Raw genomic sequence first — 20,649 nt, 5'->3', positions numbered from 1 at the left:
ATATATACAGACTTTGCAAAAGCCTTCGACAAGTGTGACCATGGCGTAATAGCGCACAAAATGCGTGCTAAAGGAATAACAGGAAAAGTCGGTCGATGGATCTATAATTTTCTCACTAACAGAACACAGAGAGTAGTAGTCAACAGAGTAAAGTCCGAGGCAGCTACGGTGAAAAGCTCTGTTCCACAAGGCACAGTACTCGCTCCCATCTTGTTCCTCATCCTCATATCTGACATAGACAAGGATGTCAGCCACAGCACCGTGTCTTCCTTTGCAGATGACACCCGAATCTGCATGACAGTGTCTTCCATTGCAGACACTGCAAGGCTCCAGGCGGACATCAACCAAATCTTTCAGTGGGCTGCAGAAAACAATATGAAGTTCAACGATGAGAAATTTCAATTACTCAGATATGGTAAACACGAGGAAATTAAATCTTCATCAGAGTACAAAACAAATTCTGGCCACAAAATAGAGCGAAACACCAACGTCAAAGACCTGGGAGTGATCATGTCGGAGGATCTCACCTTCAAGGACCATAACATTGTATCAATCGCATCTGCTAGAAAAATGACAGGATGGATAATGAGAACCTTCAAAACGAGGGATGCCATGCCCATGATGACACTCTTCAGGTCACTTGTTCTATCTAGGCTGGAATATTGCTGCACACTAACAGCACCTTTCAAGGCAGGTGAAATTGCTGACCTAGAAAATGTACAGAGAACCTTCACGGCGCGCATAACGGAGATAAAGCACCTCAATTACTGGGAGCGCTTGAGGTTCCTGAACCTGTATTCCCTGGAACGCAGGAGGGAGAGATACATGATTATATACACCTGGAAAATCCTAGAGGGACTAGTACCGAACTTGCACACGAAAATCACTCACTACGAAAGCAAAAGACTTGGCAGACGATGCAACATCCCCCCAATGAAAAGCAGGGGTGTCACTAGCACGTTAAGAGACCATACAATAAGTGTCAGGGGCCCGAGACTGTTCAACTGCCTCCCAGCATACATAAGGGGGATTACCAACAGACCCCTGGCAGTCTTCAAGCTGGCACTGGACAAGCACCTATAGTCGGTTCCTGATCAGCCGGGCTGTGGCTCGTACGTTGGTTTGCGTGCAGCAAGCAGTGCCTGGTTGATCAGGCTCTGATCCACCAGGAGGGTCAGACCTTCCACTAGGGAGCGGCGGATTTGAGAGGGACCTGACCTAACAGCCTGGTTGATCAGGCTCTGATCCACCAGGAGTCCTGATACCTAACTGTCACAGTCGGTACCATTTTAATGGGCTGCAACACAAGGGTATCTTGGTACAGACCTGCAGTCAACTTCGACAACTTCCACTAGTGAGAGCGGCTGGATTTGAGAGGGACCTGACCTCTCAACATCTGAGTTCTTACCTCTTCTAGTGACCTACGTCTCACCTCTTGGCAATATATAAGGCTCCATCCTGTCACTTCATCTCCATATTGTTTCATACTATGGAACAATGCTCTTCTCCAGACTGAGGGACTGACCACCTCAAAACTTTAAGGGTGATGGACTGATTACATCGTCTTCAAGTATCTTCTGCTTCTATCAACTTTTCTGTACTCGACTGAAGAAGCCTACTGTGTAGGCGAAACGTTTCATAATAAAGATACCTAACTGTTGCATATGTGTCTTACCTAACTTGGGTATCTTTACTGAGGAAACTTTTCGCCACACAGTAATACTGGTGATTTCTTTTACATGCACATCTCATAACAGGGAAGCAACAGAGACAGGGATTATGTCAGCCAGTCTTTTTTTTTTTTTTATCATTTTACATAAATACAGAATATTAATTTGAAGGGCTCATAATATGCAAATACTGCCAAAGGTAAATATTTCCCTTGCAAACACTTGGAGAAAGAATATGTAGGAGAAACAGAAAGAAGTTTGATAAATGCATGTTTGGACACAGGTAATGTAAGTACAAAACAGCAATGAATTACCCCATGGGTTTAATGTATTTTTTATATAAATATGAAGATAATTATTACCGTATGCCCTGTACATATATGACCAGTAATTTTACAATGGAGTTATTTGGAAATCACATTTCTTCTCTTCAACCGCCCACAGGATGGGTATGGGATGCATAATAGAGATATTAAACAACTAAACATTGGGTTATCCCAAGTTTAATTTTGCCTAATTTACTATATATAAGCATTGTAAAAGCTTAAAATAATCTTATGCTTACATAAAAAAAAACTTCCTTCAGGGGAGGTTCCACCAGAGAGGTGCTCTTGATGCAAGGAATTAGGTTTGATTTCTCCTTTTAATCGAACCTGAGTGCCTCTCATCTTCCCACCAGGCGCCTTATTATCCCTATGGGGGTTCCCTCTCCCCTAAACATAACAATAATAACAAATTTTAAACATATTTTAAAGGGAAAGCGAGTCAAGGAACCAGAAGAGCAATATTCGGTGTTAAGACGACAAAGGACGTTTCGCGAGGTCAGACGCCACAACAAAACAATTTTGGGAAGGTGTGGGATATCTTTTCCAGCTGATTACTCTAGACTGTTCACCATGGCACGAGAAGGAGCATTATGGATGGGTGATGTAAGCTCTCTTAAATCTTGTTAGTAGAACTGAAGCCAGTATATCGCGTAATGACTATTAACGTGTTGATTCCTGTGTGCAATATTGACAAATCATGGAGGTGCTTATGAAAACGGATTTTTGTATATTGTATCAGTTATTAACTAATTACAATGTATGTGACAGTTAAGGTTCAAAGTGGGACTATTTAGTTGAAATATTCATTACCATGCTTTATTTCCATATACACTCGTATGTTTTCTTGCTTTTTATTGTTTTCTCTATTCAACATAAAATAACATGTAACATGTTTTGATACTTTCTTAAGTAAGTATGGCTGCTGATAGAAAACTTTCCATGTATGTATGTATCACTATGTGGCAAAATGTTTCCTCATTAAAGATACCCAAGTGTTGGACATGTATCTAATTTATCAACTTGTCGGTTGTAAGAACATAAGAACATAAGAACGAAGGAACACTGCAGAAGGCCTACTGGCCCATGCGAGGCAGGTCCAAGTCTCCTACCGGCTTAAGCCAATGCACCCAACCTAGACAGGTCAGGTCACATTGACTTAAGGGAGGAACACGGCAATCGACCTGTTAGCACAAGCTATCAGGTCTAACTCACACCCACCCACATCTACTCATGTATTTATCCAACCTATTCTTAAAGCTACACAACGTTCTGGCCTCTATAACGGTACTTGGGAGTTTGTTCCACTCATCCACAACTCTATTACCAAACCAGTACTTTCCTATATCCTTCCTGAATCTGAATTTTTCCAACTTAAAACCATTGCTGCGAGTCCTGTCTAGGCTAGATATTTTCAGCACACTATTTACATCCCCTTTATTTATTCCTGTCTTCCACTTATACACCTCAATCATATCCCCCCTAATTCTACGTCTTTCTAGAGAGTGCAGTTTCAGGGCCCTCAGTCTATCCTCATAGGGAAGGTTTCTGATACATGGGATCATCTTTGTCATCCTCCTTTGTACATTTTCCAGAGAATTTATATCCATTCTGTAATACGGTGACCAAAACTGTGCAGCATAATCTAAATGAGGCCTAACCAAGGATGTATAGAGTTGAAGAACAACCTGAGGACTCCTATTATTTATGCTTCTTGATATGAAGCCAAGGATTCTATTAGCTTTATTGCGAACACTTATGCACTGTTGTCTTGGTTTCAGATTACTGCTAACCAGAACTCCTAAATCTTTTTCGCAATCCGTAATATTAAGATCTACATTATTTAGTTTATATGTGGCATGGTGTTGTCTGAATCATTCATCTACATTTCGGGCAAATTAGGTTCTTGTCCCAGGATGCTACCCACACCAGTCGACTAACTCCTAGGTACCCATTTTACCTACATGCTAAATGTTACTACCTGCCCTGGGAATCGAATGCAGACTCTCGCCATGTAAAGCAAGAGCTTTAGCAATCAGGCCGCGGGAATACGAATGCATGCAATCTCGCCGAGATCTCCAATATTTTCCATCTAGCAAAGCGTTCTCTTATATGTAAATTCAGTAAAACTATTGGCAAACGCTAACCAGAAATAACCTAAATCTAATTTATGTTGTTGGATAACCTTTTATTTTTTTTAATTTTAATACTTAGCTTAGTTGTCACCTAGGTGTCCAGTAGCTCGATTGCTAGCACACTCAGTTCACACACTAAGATCCGGGGTTCGAATCTCCTCCAGTATGGCTGGAAAACATTAGGGACGTGTTTCCATAAGACACCTGCTGTCCCTGTCCCTGTTCACTCGTCATTTTAAAATGGGTACCTGGGTGTTAGTTGACTGGTGTGGGTCACATCCTGGGACAAAAACTGACCTAATTTGCCCGAAATGCTCAGCATAACAAGTGGCTTTCTATGTAATAGTAGGTCATTGATGTCAGCTAGGCCTGTATACTATGTACATGTACTTGTAGTAAATAAAGATATTATGTTATTATTATTAACAACTTGCTGAAGTGAAAAGTTGAAGATTTTACTTAATACTGTTTGTGAGAGTAGAAGGTTGGGAGAATTCACTAGTGGTTACATATTGGTCAGTGGCATATTCTCATACATACAGTGTACAGTACCTGTAGTAAAACTGCATTTTCTTGTATGTACACTAGGTACTGTTGGCTGGTTATAAGAGGTTTTGTACCTTTATTATAACTAAATTTCCTTTTACTGTTTAGTTTGATTTCAGACATAACTGAGAATTATTATTATTATTATTATAATCAAGGGGGAAGCGCTAAACCCGGAGGATTATACAGCGCCTGGGGGGGGGGATGTGGAAGGCATTCAGGCTTAATTCGGGGAACTGGAGCACAGATCCAATTCCCTAAATCAAGAGCCCCTCACCAACATCAAGGAGCCTTCCTTGAGGGGAGCAACATAACTGAGAAACTTTTGGAAATGTTTCAGCATTGCAAGTTAGACAGCTGTTTTCTGCAATTAAATAGGGCTTGGCTTTTGCATTATAAACTGACAATAAACAGTCGATTCTTAAGTGTGATTATAAAAAATTTTATTGCTGGTAATTCATTGATGGCTATTCATAAACTTATATATTTATAATGTTGGATATCTTGCTGATGTAGAGTATTGGCTTCATATCAAGATGTAGAAAAAATAATAGTCCTAAAACTTATGCTTAAGTTTTATGTACACATTATCTTTGGTAAGGCCCCATTTAGATCATTCTGCTAAGTTTTGGTTTCCATATTAAAGAATGGATATAAATGCATTTCTGTATAAGAACCCTATCCTATAATGAGCTGAAGGCATGGAATTTGCTCTCTGGAAAGATGTTAAATTAGGGGAGATACAGTTGAAGTGTACATTACAAATGAAATATATACAGGAATAAATAAAGGAGATATAAATAATACACTGAAAGTATCTAACCAAGATAGGACTCACAGCAGTAGATTAAAGTTGGAGAAATTTACATTAGAGAGGTCATAGGGAAGTATGGGTTTGGCAGTAGCATTGTAGATGAGTGGAACAAACTCCCATTGGATTAATAACTTTAGTAGCATTAACTATAGGTTGGGCAGGTACACAAGTAGATGTTGTTGGGTATAGGTCAGACCTACCTAGCATGGGGGCAACAGGCCTGCTGCTGTGTTCCTTCATTCTTATATTTTTATATTCGTTAACTATGTTTACCTCTAAAGTGTGCTTAGTAAATTGTGAATTTGATAACAGTATAGACAGACATACATTTATTAGTTACTGTATTTTGAATAAATGTTATACTGTGTGCCATCTTTAAATAATACTGGTGGATGTTAAGATATACAGTACAATGCATATACGTACTGTAGTTGATGTCAAGATGAGATAAAGAACATAAGAGCCCATATTGAAATAAATTCTTTTGAGGAATTATAGTGATATCCCAGGTTGTTTACAAGTCATTTCTGTTTTTCTATAACTTGTAGGTTTATGTAATATGCAATAAGAGTCAAATATAAATAAATATTAAGTACTTAGTGGTGCTGTAATAACTTTGAAACTGATCTGAAGAAGTATACAAATTACATTCAGCATAATGTCTGATTACTTTTAATAACAAATACAGTATAGTATTGTATTAATAAATTAATATGCATCTCTTGTACTTTTGATGTAAAAAGTTTCATATTACACATGTAATACATTTTTCCCACAGCTGGCAGACTACATGGATGAAAACTTCATTATTGCTGCTTTCAGAGCCCTGGGTGAAGAAAATGTACAGAATGTAAAGGTAAAGTATTTTTTCCTAGAGTAAAATTGTTTTGTAATACTTTTTTTGGGATCAAGGTAGACTATCACACCGGCCGATTCCCACCAAGGCAGGGTGGCCCGAAAAAGAAAAAGACTTTCACCATCATTCACTCCATCACTGTCTTGCCAGAAGGGTGCTTTACACTACAGTTTTTAAACTGCAACATTAACACCCCTCCTTCAGAGTGCAGGCACTGTACTTCCCATCTCCAGGACTCAAGTCCGGCCTGCCGGTTTCCCTGAATCCCTTCATAAATGTTACTTTGCTCACACTCCAACAGCACGTCAAGTATTAAAAACCATTTGTCTCCATTCACTCCTATCAAACACGCTCACGCATGCCTGCTGGAAGTCCAAGCCCCTCGCACACAAAACCTCCTTTACCCCCTCCCTCCAACCCTTCCTAGGCCGACCCCTACCCCGCCTTCCTTCCACTACAGACTGATACACTCTTGAAGTCATTCTGTTTCGCTCCATTCTCTCTACATGTCCGAACCACCTCAACAACCCTTCCTCAGCCCTCTGGACAACAGTTTTGGTAATCCCGCACCTCCTCCTAACTTCCAAACTACGAATTCTCTGCATTATATTCACACCACACATTGCCCTCAGACATGACATCTCCACTGCCTCCAGCCTTCTCCTCGCTGCAACATTCATCACCCACGCTTCACACCCATATAAGAGCGTTGGTAAAACTATACTCTCATACATTCCCCTCTTTGCCTCCAAGGACAAAGTTCTTTGTCTCCACAGACTCCTAAGTGCACCACTCACTCTTTTTCCCTCATCAATTCTATGATTCACCTCATCTTTCATAGACCCATCCGCTGACACGTCCACTCCCAAATATCTGAATACGTTCACCTCCTCCATACTCTCTCCCTCCAATCTGATATTCAATCTTTCATCACCTAATCTTTTTGTTATCCTCATAACCTTACTCTTTCCTGTATTCACCTTTAATTTTCTTCTTTTGCACACCCTACCAAATTCATCCACCAATCTCTGCAACTTCTCTTCAGAATCTCCCAAGAGCACAGTGTCATCAGCAAAGAGCAGCTGTGACAACTCCCACTTTGTGTGTGATTCTTTATCTTTTAACTCCACGCCTCTTGCCAAGACCCTCGCATTTACTTCTCTTACAACCCCATCTATAAATATATTAAACAACCACGGTGACATCACACATCCTTGTCTAAGGCCTACTTTTACTGGGACAACGTTTCCCTCTTTCCTACATACTCTAACTTGAGCCTCACTATCCTCGTAAAAACTCTTCACTGCTTTCAGTAACCTACCTCCTACACCATACACTTGCAACATCTGCCACATTGCCCCCCTATCCACCCTGTCATACGCCTTTTCCAAATCCATAAATGCCACAAAGACCTCTTTAGCCTTATCTAAATACTGTTCACTTATATGTTTCACTGTAAACACCTGGTCCACACACCCCCTACCTTTCCTAAAGCCTCCTTGTTCATCTGCTATCCTATTCTCCGTCTTACTCTTAATTCTTTCAATTATAACTCTACCATACACTTTACCAGGTACACTCAACAGACTTATCCCCCTATAATTTTTGCACTCTCTTTTATCCCCTTTGCCTTTATACAAAGGAACTATGCATGCTCTCTGCCAATCCCTAGGTACCTTACCCTCTTCCATACATTTATTAAATAATTGCACCAACCACTCCAAAACTATATCCCCACCTGCTTTTAACATTTCTATCTTTATCCCATCAATCCCAGCTGCCTTACCCCCTTTCATTTTACCTACTGCCTCACGAACTTCCCCCACACTCACAACTGGCTCTTCCTCACTCCTACAAGATGTTATTCCTCCTTGCCCTATACACGAAATCACAGCTTCCCTATCTTCATCAACATTTAACAATTCCTCAAAATATTCCTTCCATCTTCCCAATACCTCTAACTCTCCATTTAATAACTCTCCTCTCCTATTTTTAACTGACAAATCCATTTGTTCTCTAGGCTTTCTTAACTTGTTAATCTCACTCCAAAACTTTTTCTTATTTTCAACAAAATTTGTTGATAACATCTCACCCACTCTCTCATTTGCTCTCTTTTTACATTGCTTCACCACTCTCTTAACTTCTCTCTTTTTCTCCATATACTCTTCCCTCCTTGCATCACTTCTACTTTGTAAAAACTTCTCATATGCTAACTTTTTCTCCCTTACTACTCTCTTTACATCATCATTCCACCAATCGCTCCTCTTCCCTCCTGCACCCACTTTCCTGTAACCACAAACTTCTGCTGAACACTCTAACACTACATTTTTAAACCTACCCCATACCTCTTCGACCCCATTGCCTATGCTCTCATTAGCCCATCTATCCTCCAATAGCTGTTTATATCTTACCCTAACTGCCTCCTCTTTTAGTTTATAAACCTTCACCTCTCTCTTCCCTGATGCTTCTATTCTCCTTGTATCCCATCTACCTTTTACTCTCAGTGTAGCTACAACTAGAAAGTGATCTGATATATCTGTGGCCCCTCTATAAACATGTACATCCTGAAGTCTACTCAACAGTCTTTTATCTACCAATACATAATCCAACAAACTACTGTCATTTCGCCCTACATCATATCGTGTATACTTATTTATCCTCTTTTTCTTAAAATATGTATTACCTATAACTAAACCCCTTTCTATACAAAGTTCAATCAAAGGGCTCCCATTATCATTTACACCTGGCACCCCAAACTTACCTACCACACCCTCTCTAAAAGTTTCTCCTACTTTAGCATTCAAGTCCCCTACCACAATTACTCTCTCACTTGGTTCAAAGGCTCCTATACATTCACTTAACATCTCCCAAAATCTCTCTCTCTCCTCTGCATTCCTCTCTTCTCCAGGTGCATACACGCTTATTATGACCCACTTCTCGCATCCAACCTTTACTTTAATCCACATAATTCTTGAATTTACACATTCATATTCTCTTTTCTCCTTCCATAACTGATCATTTAACATTACTGCTACCCCTTCCTTTGCTCTAACTCTCTCAGATACTCCAGATTTAATCCCATTTATTTCCCCCCACTGAAACTCTCCTACCCCCTTCAGCTTTGTTTCGCTTAGGGCCAGGACATCCAACTTCTTTTCATTCATAACATCAGCAATCATCTGTTTCTTGTCATCCGCACTACATCCACGCACATTTAAGCAACCCAGTTTTATAAAGTTTTTCTTCTTCTCTTTTTTAGTAATTGTATACAGGAGAAGGGGTTACTAGCCCATTGCTCCCGGCATTTTAGTCGCCTCATACGACACGCATGGCTTACGGAGGAAAGATTCTTTTCCACTTCCCCATGGACAATAGAAGAAATAAAAAAGAACAAGAGCTATTTAGAAAAAGGAGAAAAACCTAGATGTATGTATATATATATATGCATGTGCGTGTCTTACATAATTGGTCGCATTGGGAGGTTGCTTTCCTGGGGCTGGGATGGAGGACATTGTTAGCCGGTTTGACAACATCATGAATGGTAATGGGATCAATCCTATTATTTGCCTCAGTGCTGGAGGCAATGATGTAGGCAAGCATAGAAGTGAGGATTTAGTTAGAAAGTTCAGGACAGCTATAGACATAATTAGGAAGAAGGGGGGGGGGGGGTGCCCTGTTATATGTGGCATTTTGCCAAGAAGAGGTGTTGGTAATGAATGGTTGTCCAGAGCAATTGGTATTAATTGTTGGCTGGATAAACACTGTAAGGATAATGCAGTACCATTCATTGACAACTGGGACAACTTCTATGGCCGAAATGACATGTATGCCAGGGATGGGGTTCACTTATCCAGGGCAGGTGTGGGTTTTCTTGCTAACTCAGTTGAGGGGGTTGTTAGGACTTTAAACTAGGATTAGTTAGAGGTATGGGTTTAGAAATGATTAATAATGAGTATGGATATATTGACTTATGCTCTGATATTAAGAATCTTAATAGTAACTGTCATGGAGTAACTCTGGGTAATGATAATTTCAGAAATTGTGTAAAAACAAAGATGAATAGGAAAAATGTGCAGAAGAAAAAACATATGATGGTATTTTATGCTAACAGTCGAAGTGCAAGAAATAAAATTAATGAACTACGTTTGGTAGCATGTGCTGGGAACTTTGATATCATTGCATTAACTGAAACGTGGTATGATTTAAAGAGTCGGGATATGACTGCTGAGTGTAATATTCAGGGATTTAAGTTGTTCAATGTGGATAGATGTAATGGGAAGGGGGGAGGAGTTGCATTGTATGTTCGAGAAAATATTAATTGTTGCATAAAAACAGGTATAAAAATAGATGGAGCAGTAACAGAGTCTGTTTAGGTAGAGTTCGTGGAGGGTCAAGAAAAACTAATTCTAGGTGTAATATACCGACCTCCAGGCTTGGATCACGATAGAGGGAGACTTCTTTGGGACGAAATTGTTAGGGCTTCTGGACACAGTAACATAGTCATAGTAGGGGACTTTAACTTTAGTCAAATTGACTGGAATTCTTTGACAGGTAATCTAGAGTCCAGTGACTTTATGGAAACAGTTCAGGACTGTTTTCTGAAACAGAGTGTAACTGAGCCTACCAGGGGTAATAATTTGCTAGACCTAGTCTTGTCAAATAAGGAAACACTCGTGAATAATCTGGAGATCACTGAAGAGCTTGGCGCAAGTGATCACAAATCCATCACTTTTAGCATTAATTGGGAATGCAAGAATAATGATAATACAGTAAAAATCCCTGATTTTCGTTCTGCCGATTATAATGGACTTAGGGAACATCTGTCTAATCTTGATTGGGGTTATCTAGCTAATGATTTTATTGACGATAATCATACTTATGAATATGAAGGGATCTGCTTTTATGATTGTTTTCTTAATAATGTACACAGTGCCCAGAGTATATACATTCCCCAGAGAGAAATTAGGTCTAATAATAACGATCCCAAATGGGTTAACAGGAGGCTAAAGCATCTATTAGGGGAGAAAAGGGGAATTTATAGGCGCATCAGAAGAGGAGAGGTTAACCTTACTGACCAATATGTTCAGCTTAAAAGAGAAGTAAAAAAGGCGATTAGAAAGGCTAAACGTGACTATGAAATTAGAGTTGCTAATGAATCAAAGACTAATCCAAAGGGTTTCTTTCAAGTGTATAGGACGAAGGTGAAGGAAAAAGTAGGACCTCTGAAAACTGGGAATGGACAGCTGACGGATAATGAACTGGAAATGTGTTCCTTATTTAATGACTATTTTTTGTCAGTTTTTACACAGGAAGATGTAAATGAGATTCCAGTAATTAACAATTATTTAGTTCCTGATGTCACGAGGGACATGGTTATTAAACAGATAGACAAACTGAAACAAAATAAGTCCCCGGGACCCGATGAGTTGTTTTCAAGGGTACTTAAGGAATGCAAGATGGAGCTTAGTCAGCCATTAACGAGTGTATTTTCCAATGCAAGATGGAGCTCCATCCTTACCAGTGTTGTGCCAGAGTTGTGGAAGATGGCTAATGTGGTTCCTATATTCAAATCAGGGGATAAGTCCACTCCTTCAAATTACCGTCCAATAAGCCTGACATCTATAGTGGGCAAGTTATTAGAATCAATTATAGCTGACATTATCAGAAGTCACCTTGAAGAGCATAACTTGATAAATGAATCTCAGCATGGATTCACGAGAGGTCGTTCCTGCCTGACAAACTTACTGACGTTCTTCAATAGAACATTTGAGGCAGTTGACAGTGATAAGGAATATGATATTGTTTATTTGGATTTTAGTAAAGCCTTCGACAGAGTACCTCACAAGAGACTCTTAAGAAAAGTGGCAGCTCATGGTATAGGAGGTAAAGTTCTAGCATGGATTGAGGCATGGCTTACCAATAGAAAGCAGAGAGTTACCATTAATGGAGTGAAATCTGAATGGGGATTAGTCACTAGTGGCGTTCCACAAGGATCAGTTTTAGGCCCTCTCCTGTTCATAATTTACATTAATGACCTTGATGAAGGGATTACTAGTGACATGAGTAAGTTTGCTGATGATACAAAGATAGGCCGTATAATTCACTCTGAGGAGGATATCAATGAACTCCAGGACGATTTGAACAAATTAATGTCTTGGTCTGAAAAATGGCAGATGAAGTTTAATGTGGATAAGTGTAAGGTACTTGCCCTTGGTAATGAAAATAACCCTCGAAGCTATAATCTAGGTGAAGTAGAGCTTGGTCATACAGAATGTGAAAAAGACTTGGGAGTCATGGTAAGCAGAAATCTAAAGCCAAGACAGCAGTGCCTTAGTGTGCGCAACAAGGCCAACAGATTACTTGGATTTATCTCAAGAAGTATAAGTAACAGAAGTCCAAAAGTTATTTTACAGCTCTATACATCACTAGTGAGGCCTCATTTAGATTATGCTGCTCAGTTTTGGTCCCCTTACTACAGGATGGATATAGACTCATTAGAGAACATACAGAGAAGAATGACTAAAATGATTTACTGTGTAAGGAACCTCCCGTATGAAGATAGACTTAAAGCCTTAAATCTCCACTCTCTGGAGAGGCGTAGAATGAGGGGAGATATCATTGAAGTGTATAAGTGGATGACGGGCATAAACAAGGGAGATATTAATAAAGTACTGAGGGTGTCGAACCAGGTAAGAACCAGGAATAATGGATTTAAGTTGGATAAATTTAGATTTAGAAAGGACATAGGTAAGTACTGGTTTTTTAACAGAGTTGTAGATGCGTGGAACAGTCTTCCCAGTGGGGTGATAGAGGCTAGGACCTTGGGTAGCTTTAAGAAGAGACTGGACAAATATATGAGTGGGAGGGGCTGGGTTTGATTGGTGTCATTGGGTACGGGAGTTATTTCTTGGGTAGCTTTAGGTAGATGTCGTTTTGATAAGGACCTGCCTTGTATGGGCCAGTAGGTCTTCTGCAGTGTTCCTACATTCTTATGTTCTTATAAAGGCCGCATGGAGAGTAGTCCGTGCAGAGTGATAACGTGGGCACCACAGCAGGAAGTGTTCCACCGTCTCAGGCTGTGAGGGACACCATGGGCAGCACGGAGAGTCCGTCATCTGAAGGCGATATAGATGAGCCGCCAGTTGCGAGTGCCCGACTCGAAGGCGAGTCAGTGCAACGTCCACCGAGCAGTTGGGATGGCGAGCCCAAGGGCAAGGGCCATTATAAGTTCGGACAGAGCCCAATGCCGAAGAAGAGAGGGAATGTGCAAGGCCCTCTTGCCACTGATGATGGATTCCCTTCCAAACAGCCCTTGTGAAATCACTGTGGCCCAGGGCAAGAGGGGTAACGGTAGGAAGTGTGTGCGCGAGGGAGGCCGCCCGATCTGCCACTTCATTACCCCAGATTCCAACATGGGCGGGAACCCACTGAAAGGAGATGCTCCAACCTGGGCTCCGCAAGAAGCGCAGGAGGAGAGATTGTGTCCGACGAATGAGGACGCGCAGTGATCGTGGACAAGCAGAGCACAAAAGTGCCAGGGAAGATTGGGAATCTGAGAAGAGAACCAATGGTTGTGGGGGAATGTGATCTAGGACAAAAGCCAGAGCCTGGTGAATGGCGAAGAGCTCCCTGCCAGAACAGAATGAGCAGGGTCCAACCGCCACGTTTGACACAGGGAGAGATTAGCGAAGAAGTCCACAGATGATGTGGAAGGGGGGGAGGACCATGCCGAGCCATCCGTGTAGACGGAGAATGAAGAGCCATATGTAACAGAGCGAAACTCTTCAAATAGAAATGCAACTAACTGAGGGGGTTCCCTGTTCCTGTAGTGCCAATCCAGGTGAATGTATCGTGTCAGGTCCAGCCAGGGGGGTGCCGGAGAGTGGAGAGGGGAGGGAGTCGTCACAAGTGCAGGAAGAGTAAGGCAGGACAGGGAACGCTGGGCCCTGGCTACAAAAGAAGGCTGAGCCAAACGTGTTTTTGGATGAAAACGCCGACTTTGAGGTGTACATTTTCGTATAGTATTTATGGTTGTATTCTAGTTTTCTTGGTTTCATTCGATAGAATGGAAAACATAGTGATTTTGATTGGTTTTACTATGAAAAGGATCTTGAAATGGAGCTCAAAGTGGCAGAAATGTTCGATTTTTGCCGATGTTCAAAAGTAAACAAATGACGTCATTGTCCAATAAACATCCAACTAGCCATTCTGATACGCAGTCATGAATGGGTTGACGTTATTTGTACAATTATTACAATATTGCAGTAGTCTACATAACAGTAAATCTTCTATTTTTTGTGTGAATAAAAATTCAAAATACAGTAGAAAGCAAGAGTATTATAACAGGGGCCTGGAGACATGACTGATTAACAGAGAAAATTTCATTTTAGTGCCAAGAATGTCTGCATTGTTCCTTCTGGACCCTATTTTGAAATTGCCATATTTTTTAATTTACGTGAAATTGGCTAAATTGTCAATTTCTGACCACTTTATTGGGTAGTTGAAATCAGTAAATGGGCAGTTTCTTGTACTCAATCAATGGAACAAATGGAGTTCTAAGGAAATAGCTATGAGTTTGGTGGACTGGAACAACAGAATTGGCCGAAAATAGGGCTCAAAGTGGGCGAAATCACCGATACGTAAATGTCGCTGAGGTCGCTAACTTTGCAAGAGCATAATTCCGCAAGTTTTCCATCAAATATCGTACTTTTGGTGTCATTATCATCGGGAAAAGATTCTCTGTCATTTCATGATTTGGGGTTTACCTGGAGTTTACCTGGAGAGAGTTCCGGGGGTCAACGCCCCCGCGGCCCGGTCTGAGACCAGGCCTCCTGGTGGATCAGAGCCTGATCAACCAGGCTGTTGCTGCTGGCTGCACGCAAACCAACGTACGAGCCACAGCCCGGCTGATCCGGAACTGACTTTAGGTGCTTGTCCAGTGCCAGCTTGAAGACTGCCAGGGGTCTGTTGGTAATCCCCCTTATGTGTGCTGGGAGGCAGTTGAACAGTCTCGGGCCCCTGACACTTATTGTATGGTCTCTTAACGTGCTAGTGACACCCCTGCTTTTCATTGGGGGGATGGTGCATCGTCTGCCAAGTCTTTTGCTTTCGTAGTGAGTGATTTTCGTGTGCAAGTTCGGTACTAGTCCCTCTAGGATTTTCCAGGTGTATATAATCATGTATCTTTCCCTCCTGCGTTCCAGGGAATACAGGTTTAGGAACCTCAAGCGCTCCCAATAATTGAGGTGTTTTATCTCCGTTATGCGCGCCGTGAAAGTTCTCTGTACATTTTCTAGGTCGGCAATTTCACCTGCCTTGAAAGGTGCTGTTAGTGTGCAGCAATATTCCAGCCTAGATAGAACAAGTGACCTGAAGAGTGTCATCATGGGCTTGGCCTCCCTAGTTTTGAAGGTTCTCATTATCCATCCTGTCATTTTTCTAGCAGATGCGATTGATACAATGTTATGGTCCTTGAAGGTGAGATCCTCCGACATGATCACTCCCAGGTCTTTGACGTTGGTGTTTCGCTCTATTTTGTGGCCAGAATTTGTTTTGTACTCTGATGAAGATTTAATTTCCTCATGTTTACCATATCTGAGTAATTGAAATTTCTCATCGTTGAACTTCATATTGTTTTCTGCAGCCCACTGAAAGATTTGGTTGATGTCTGCCTGGAGCTTTGCAGTGTCTGCAATGGAAGACACTGTCATGCAGATTCGGGTGTCATCTGCAAAGGAAGACACGGTGCTGTGGCTGACATCCTTGTCTATGTCGGATATAAGGATGAGGAACAAGATGGGAGCGAGTACTGTGCCTTGTGGAACAGAGCTTTTCACCGTAGCTGCCTCGGACTTTACTCTGTTGACGACTACTCTCTGTGTTCTGTTAGTGAGGAAATTATAGATCCATCGACCGACTTTTCCTGTTATTCCTTTAGCACGCATTTTGTGCGCTATTACGCCATGGTCACACTTGTCGAAGGCTTTTGCAAAGTCTGTATATATTACATCTGCATTCTTTTTGTCTTCTAGTGCATTTAGGACCTTGTCGTAGTGGTCCAATAGTTGAGACAGACAGGAGCGACCTGTTCTAAACCCATGTTGCCCTGGGTTGTGTAACTGATGGGTTTCTAGATGCGTGGTGATCTTGCTTCTTAGGACCCTTTCAAAGATTTTTATGATATGGGATGTTAGTGCTATTGGTCTGTAGTTCTTTGCTGTTGCTTTACTGCCCCCTTTGTGGAGTGGGGCTATGTCTGTTGTTTTTAGTAACTGTGGGACGACCCCCGTGTCCATGCTCCCTCTCCATAGGATGGAAAAGGCTCGTGATAGGGGCTTCTTGCAGTTCTTGATGAACACAGAGTTCCATGAGTCTGGCCCTGGGGCAGAGTGCATGGGCATGTCATTTATCGCCTGTTCGAAGTCATTTGGCGTCAGGATAACATCGGATAGGCTTGTGTTAATCAAATTTTGTGGCTCTCTCATAAAAAATTCATTTTGATCTTCGACTCTCAGTCTGGTTAGCGGCTTGCTAAAAACTGAGTCATATTGGGACTTGAGTAGCTCACTCATTTCCTTGCTGTCATCTGTGTAGGACCCATCTTGTTTAAGTAGGGGCCCAATACTGGACGTTGTTCTCGATTTTGATTTGGCATAGGAGAAGAAATACTTTGGGTTTCTTTCGATTTCATTTATGGCTTTTAGTTCTTCCCGCGATTCCTGACTCCTAAAGGATTCTTTTAGCTTAAGTTCGATGCTTGCTATTTCTCTGACCAGTGTCTCCCTACGCATTTCAGATATATTGACCTCTTTTAGCCGCTCTGTTATTCTTTTCCGTCGCCTGTAAAGGGAGCGCCTGTCTCTTTCTGTTTTACATCTACTCCTCCTTTTTCTTAGAGGAATAAGCCTTGTGCATACATCGAGTGCCACCGAGTTAATCTGTCAAAGGGTTAAGCAAAATTAAGGGTAATTTTCAGGCTATGGTAAACAGTGGATAACTGAAACCATGGATATGGTGTCCTGCTGTATAGAGTAGGTTAAATTGGGTTTTTTTTTTTTCATTTTTGGGTACACAGCCCACTCTCTCCTTAGTTCCAGTGGGTACATATTTAGGATCAAAGCATTCCCAGTAATTTTAATGCTTTATTGCCACATAAAGGTTTTAATGCCTGGTATCAATAGCGTAGATCTACATGATGGCCACTGATAGGGTTAACCCTTTTGCTCTCTTGATTTTTAAAAATATTAATTTTATCTTCTAAAATGGTAGAGAATCTTTTCCATGCGGTAATGACACCGGAAGTGTGATATTTAATGGAAAACTTGTGAAATTACACAGGAGCATAGTTGGTGATCTGGGTGAAATTTATGCATCAGTGAAATTTAAATCCTATGTTACCTCAATTCCATTGATCAAACCTACCCAATTCCTGGCTTTTTCTCTAGTATGCCTTTCATTCTGTCAATTAAACACACCACTCCATAACCTATGTCTAGTTTTAAGTAGTCTGTAAACATTAGGATTAGTCTTCCTGAAATGCACAGGCATGTTTACCTGGAGAGAGTTACCTGGAGAGAGTTCCGGGGGTCAACGCCCCCGCGGCCCGGTCTGAGACCAGGCCTCCTGTAGTGGTTTTATCAGAACTGCTATACAGTATAAAGCTCCCCGAAATTGATAATTTGGCTAATTTAACACAACCAGTTGCAATTTATAAACATAGTCCAAAATAAGCGTTGTAGGCATTCCAGTCACTAAAGTAGCCTTTCCTATGTTCACTAGTCATGTTCCCAGGCCTCTCCTATAAAGCACTTACCTTCCATTTTGAATCTCTCATAACCCCTCCAGGTATACACAAAAATTAAATTTTACTCTATTTCTCTACTAATAAAATACAGTGGACCCCCGCATAACGATCACCTCCCAATGCGACCAATTATGTAAGTGTATTTATGTAAGTGCATTTGTACGTGTATGTTTGGGGGTCTGAAATGGACTAATCTACTTCTCAATATTCCTTATGGGAACAAATTCGGTCAGTACTGGCACCTGGACATACTTCTGGAATGAAAAAATATCGTTAACCGGGGGTCCACTGTATAACTAAAAAAGATTAGTCATGGTTTAAGCCATCCCAATAATTAAAGCAGACCTAGTAAAAACCCATAAGATGGGGGGGGGGGGGGGTGCTAGAACAACCTCTACCCTTCCTTGCATAAATTGCCAAAAACCAGATATTTCTATCTCTTTGGAGCCTATTTCAAACCACTTCCAGTCTGAATCTGACGAAAATCATTTCCATTTCACTAGTGTATCATCCAAAAACATGCTTCAAAGTTGCTTTTTTAAACCAGACACAAGGTCAAAGTTAGATGTTCCTAGCATGCACTGTGGGGGGTACAGGACTTTTTATTGTACATGCCCACTACACAGGTGCATTCTCTCATGTCTTGGCCAAAATATACTGATCACAGTGTAATTGAGGGTGGTATGATTAAGATGTAGCCATACTTGAGAGATGGTGAAAGGTTAAAGAACCCAAGTATCTTTCTGATATGCTTGTACCTTTTGTATCTAGCTCAAAAATGTTTCTGTGTATTACTGCAGACTGAGTCTCGTGCTGTTCAGGAGAAATCATATGCAGAAAGAGCCTTTTCTTTTGTAGCTCCCTGACTGTATAACAGGCTGCCAGTGTCTGTTAAGAGTCATAAATCTATTCATACCTTTAGATGTCATCAAAAGCTCCTTTTTTTTCTTGAGCTTATGATCCTAATGATCATACTGTCACTTTTGTGTACAAACTTTAGTATTCTTTATTTTATCTTAGGTGTTGTATTTATGGTTTCATGTGTGAGCGTTTGTGAATTTCTTGAAAGAATAAGCACGCAAGAATTATAAAATCCAGGTAGTCAACGCTCTCACTTCACACATTGAGTGTCCATGGTTTGATTCCCGGCCAGGTGGAAAAATTAAGCGTGTTTCCTTACACCTACTGTCCCTGTTCACTTGGCAAGCGAATGGGTACCTGGTTGTTAGTCGACTGATCTGGGTCACATCCTGGGGAACAAGATTGAAGAACCCCAGTGGAATAAAACAGACAGTCCTTGATGATGCACTGACTTTCTTGGGTTATCCTGGCTAATCCTCCAGGGTTAAAAATCTGAACAAAATCTTACCTTATCAGTCATCATTATTATTATTATTATTCCATCAGATTGCAGCCACTGTATTGTCCAGCTTACCAGTTTCCTTGAATCACTTAATAAATGTTACCTTGCTCACACTCCAACAGCATGTTTATTAATTTATTACATGTATATTAATGTTTTCTCTTACTAATTACATATTGCAACTTTTGTGAAATGTTATTTCAAGCATTTTTCTTGGATTTGTAGCCCATTTATTTTGTGCATTTTCACTATTATTTCTAATTTGTATTAAACATGCTAGATTTGACAAAAAAAAAAAAAAAGATTTCTTTCTCATTGGTTCATAGACAATTTAAAAAGTACGATTCAGTATAAAGATTGGTAACTGCCTTTAGCTGGTTAATATTTTTAGGTATTTTTTTACATTAATTTATCATCATTACTGTTTCAGGTAATGAAAAACAGGTATACAGGTCACCCAGCTGGTTACTGTTTTGTTAACTTCTCTTCAGATCAAGCGGCTCTGACGGCTATGCACAAACTCAATGGAAAAGTTATACCTCACAGTCAGCCAGTGAGTTCATATTTTTGTTTTTCTCTTACCACTGTATTAGAGAGGTGGGTTCTGGCGTTGGTTAAGTATGTATTGTGTTGCATGATGTGCTTTCCAGTGTTTATTTTGTCAACAATTTTTATAAACACCCCCTTATTAGTATTACCTTAGGCAAAGCAGACAGTTGTATGTAGTACAGTAATATGTACTATCAAAGCTATGTTAAAATTATTATGCAGATATACAATCGGTAAGTATAATTTGTCAAATAAAGCATCCATTCTCACATGTAGTACACAAAGTGTACTACTTGAATTTGACATTAAATTAAACTTATAGTGGATAACATGGTGTGGAGGGAGTGAATGTTTCATCTACCTTAAGAAAATTAAATATCTTGGGTAAATCAAGATGAGATAATCAAATAAAACTTGTCTATGTAAATTTTTGACATTTTTATGCAATTTTGGTGTCCTCAGTCCTTAGCTTTCAGGTTGTCCTCAGTCCTTTGCTTTCAGGTTGTCCTCAGTCCTTTGCTTTCAGGTTGTCCTCAGTCCTTTGCTTTCAGGATAAAAATATAATATTGTAATGTGCTTGTTCTTAAATT

General features: G+C 40.5%; 1 protein-coding gene across 2 annotated transcripts in view; it reads left to right on the top strand.

The window, feature by feature from the left end:
- The first annotated feature begins 2,441 nt into the window (after nucleotides 1-2,441).
- The window catches only part of LOC138850997 (tRNA selenocysteine 1-associated protein 1-like), a 42,306-nt gene continuing 24,098 nt past the window's right edge, over nucleotides 2,442-20,649 (top strand). For both annotated transcript variants that reach the window (XM_070080892.1, XM_070080891.1), the window contains exons 1-3: nucleotides 2,442-2,599; nucleotides 6,267-6,344; nucleotides 19,941-20,063. In XM_070080892.1, coding sequence (XP_069936993.1) covers nucleotides 2,567-2,599; nucleotides 6,267-6,344; nucleotides 19,941-20,063 — 234 coding nt within the window. In that variant the 5' untranslated portion in view covers nucleotides 2,442-2,566. The remainder of the gene's footprint in view (nucleotides 2,600-6,266; nucleotides 6,345-19,940; nucleotides 20,064-20,649) is intronic.

Source organism: Cherax quadricarinatus, unplaced genomic scaffold (genome assembly GCF_038502225.1).
Source record: "Cherax quadricarinatus isolate ZL_2023a unplaced genomic scaffold, ASM3850222v1 Contig1197, whole genome shotgun sequence".
Taxonomy (NCBI): domain Eukaryota; kingdom Metazoa; phylum Arthropoda; class Malacostraca; order Decapoda; family Parastacidae; genus Cherax; species Cherax quadricarinatus.
The sequence above is the reverse complement of the archived record's forward strand: the minus strand, read 5'-3'. Positions and strand labels throughout refer to the sequence as shown.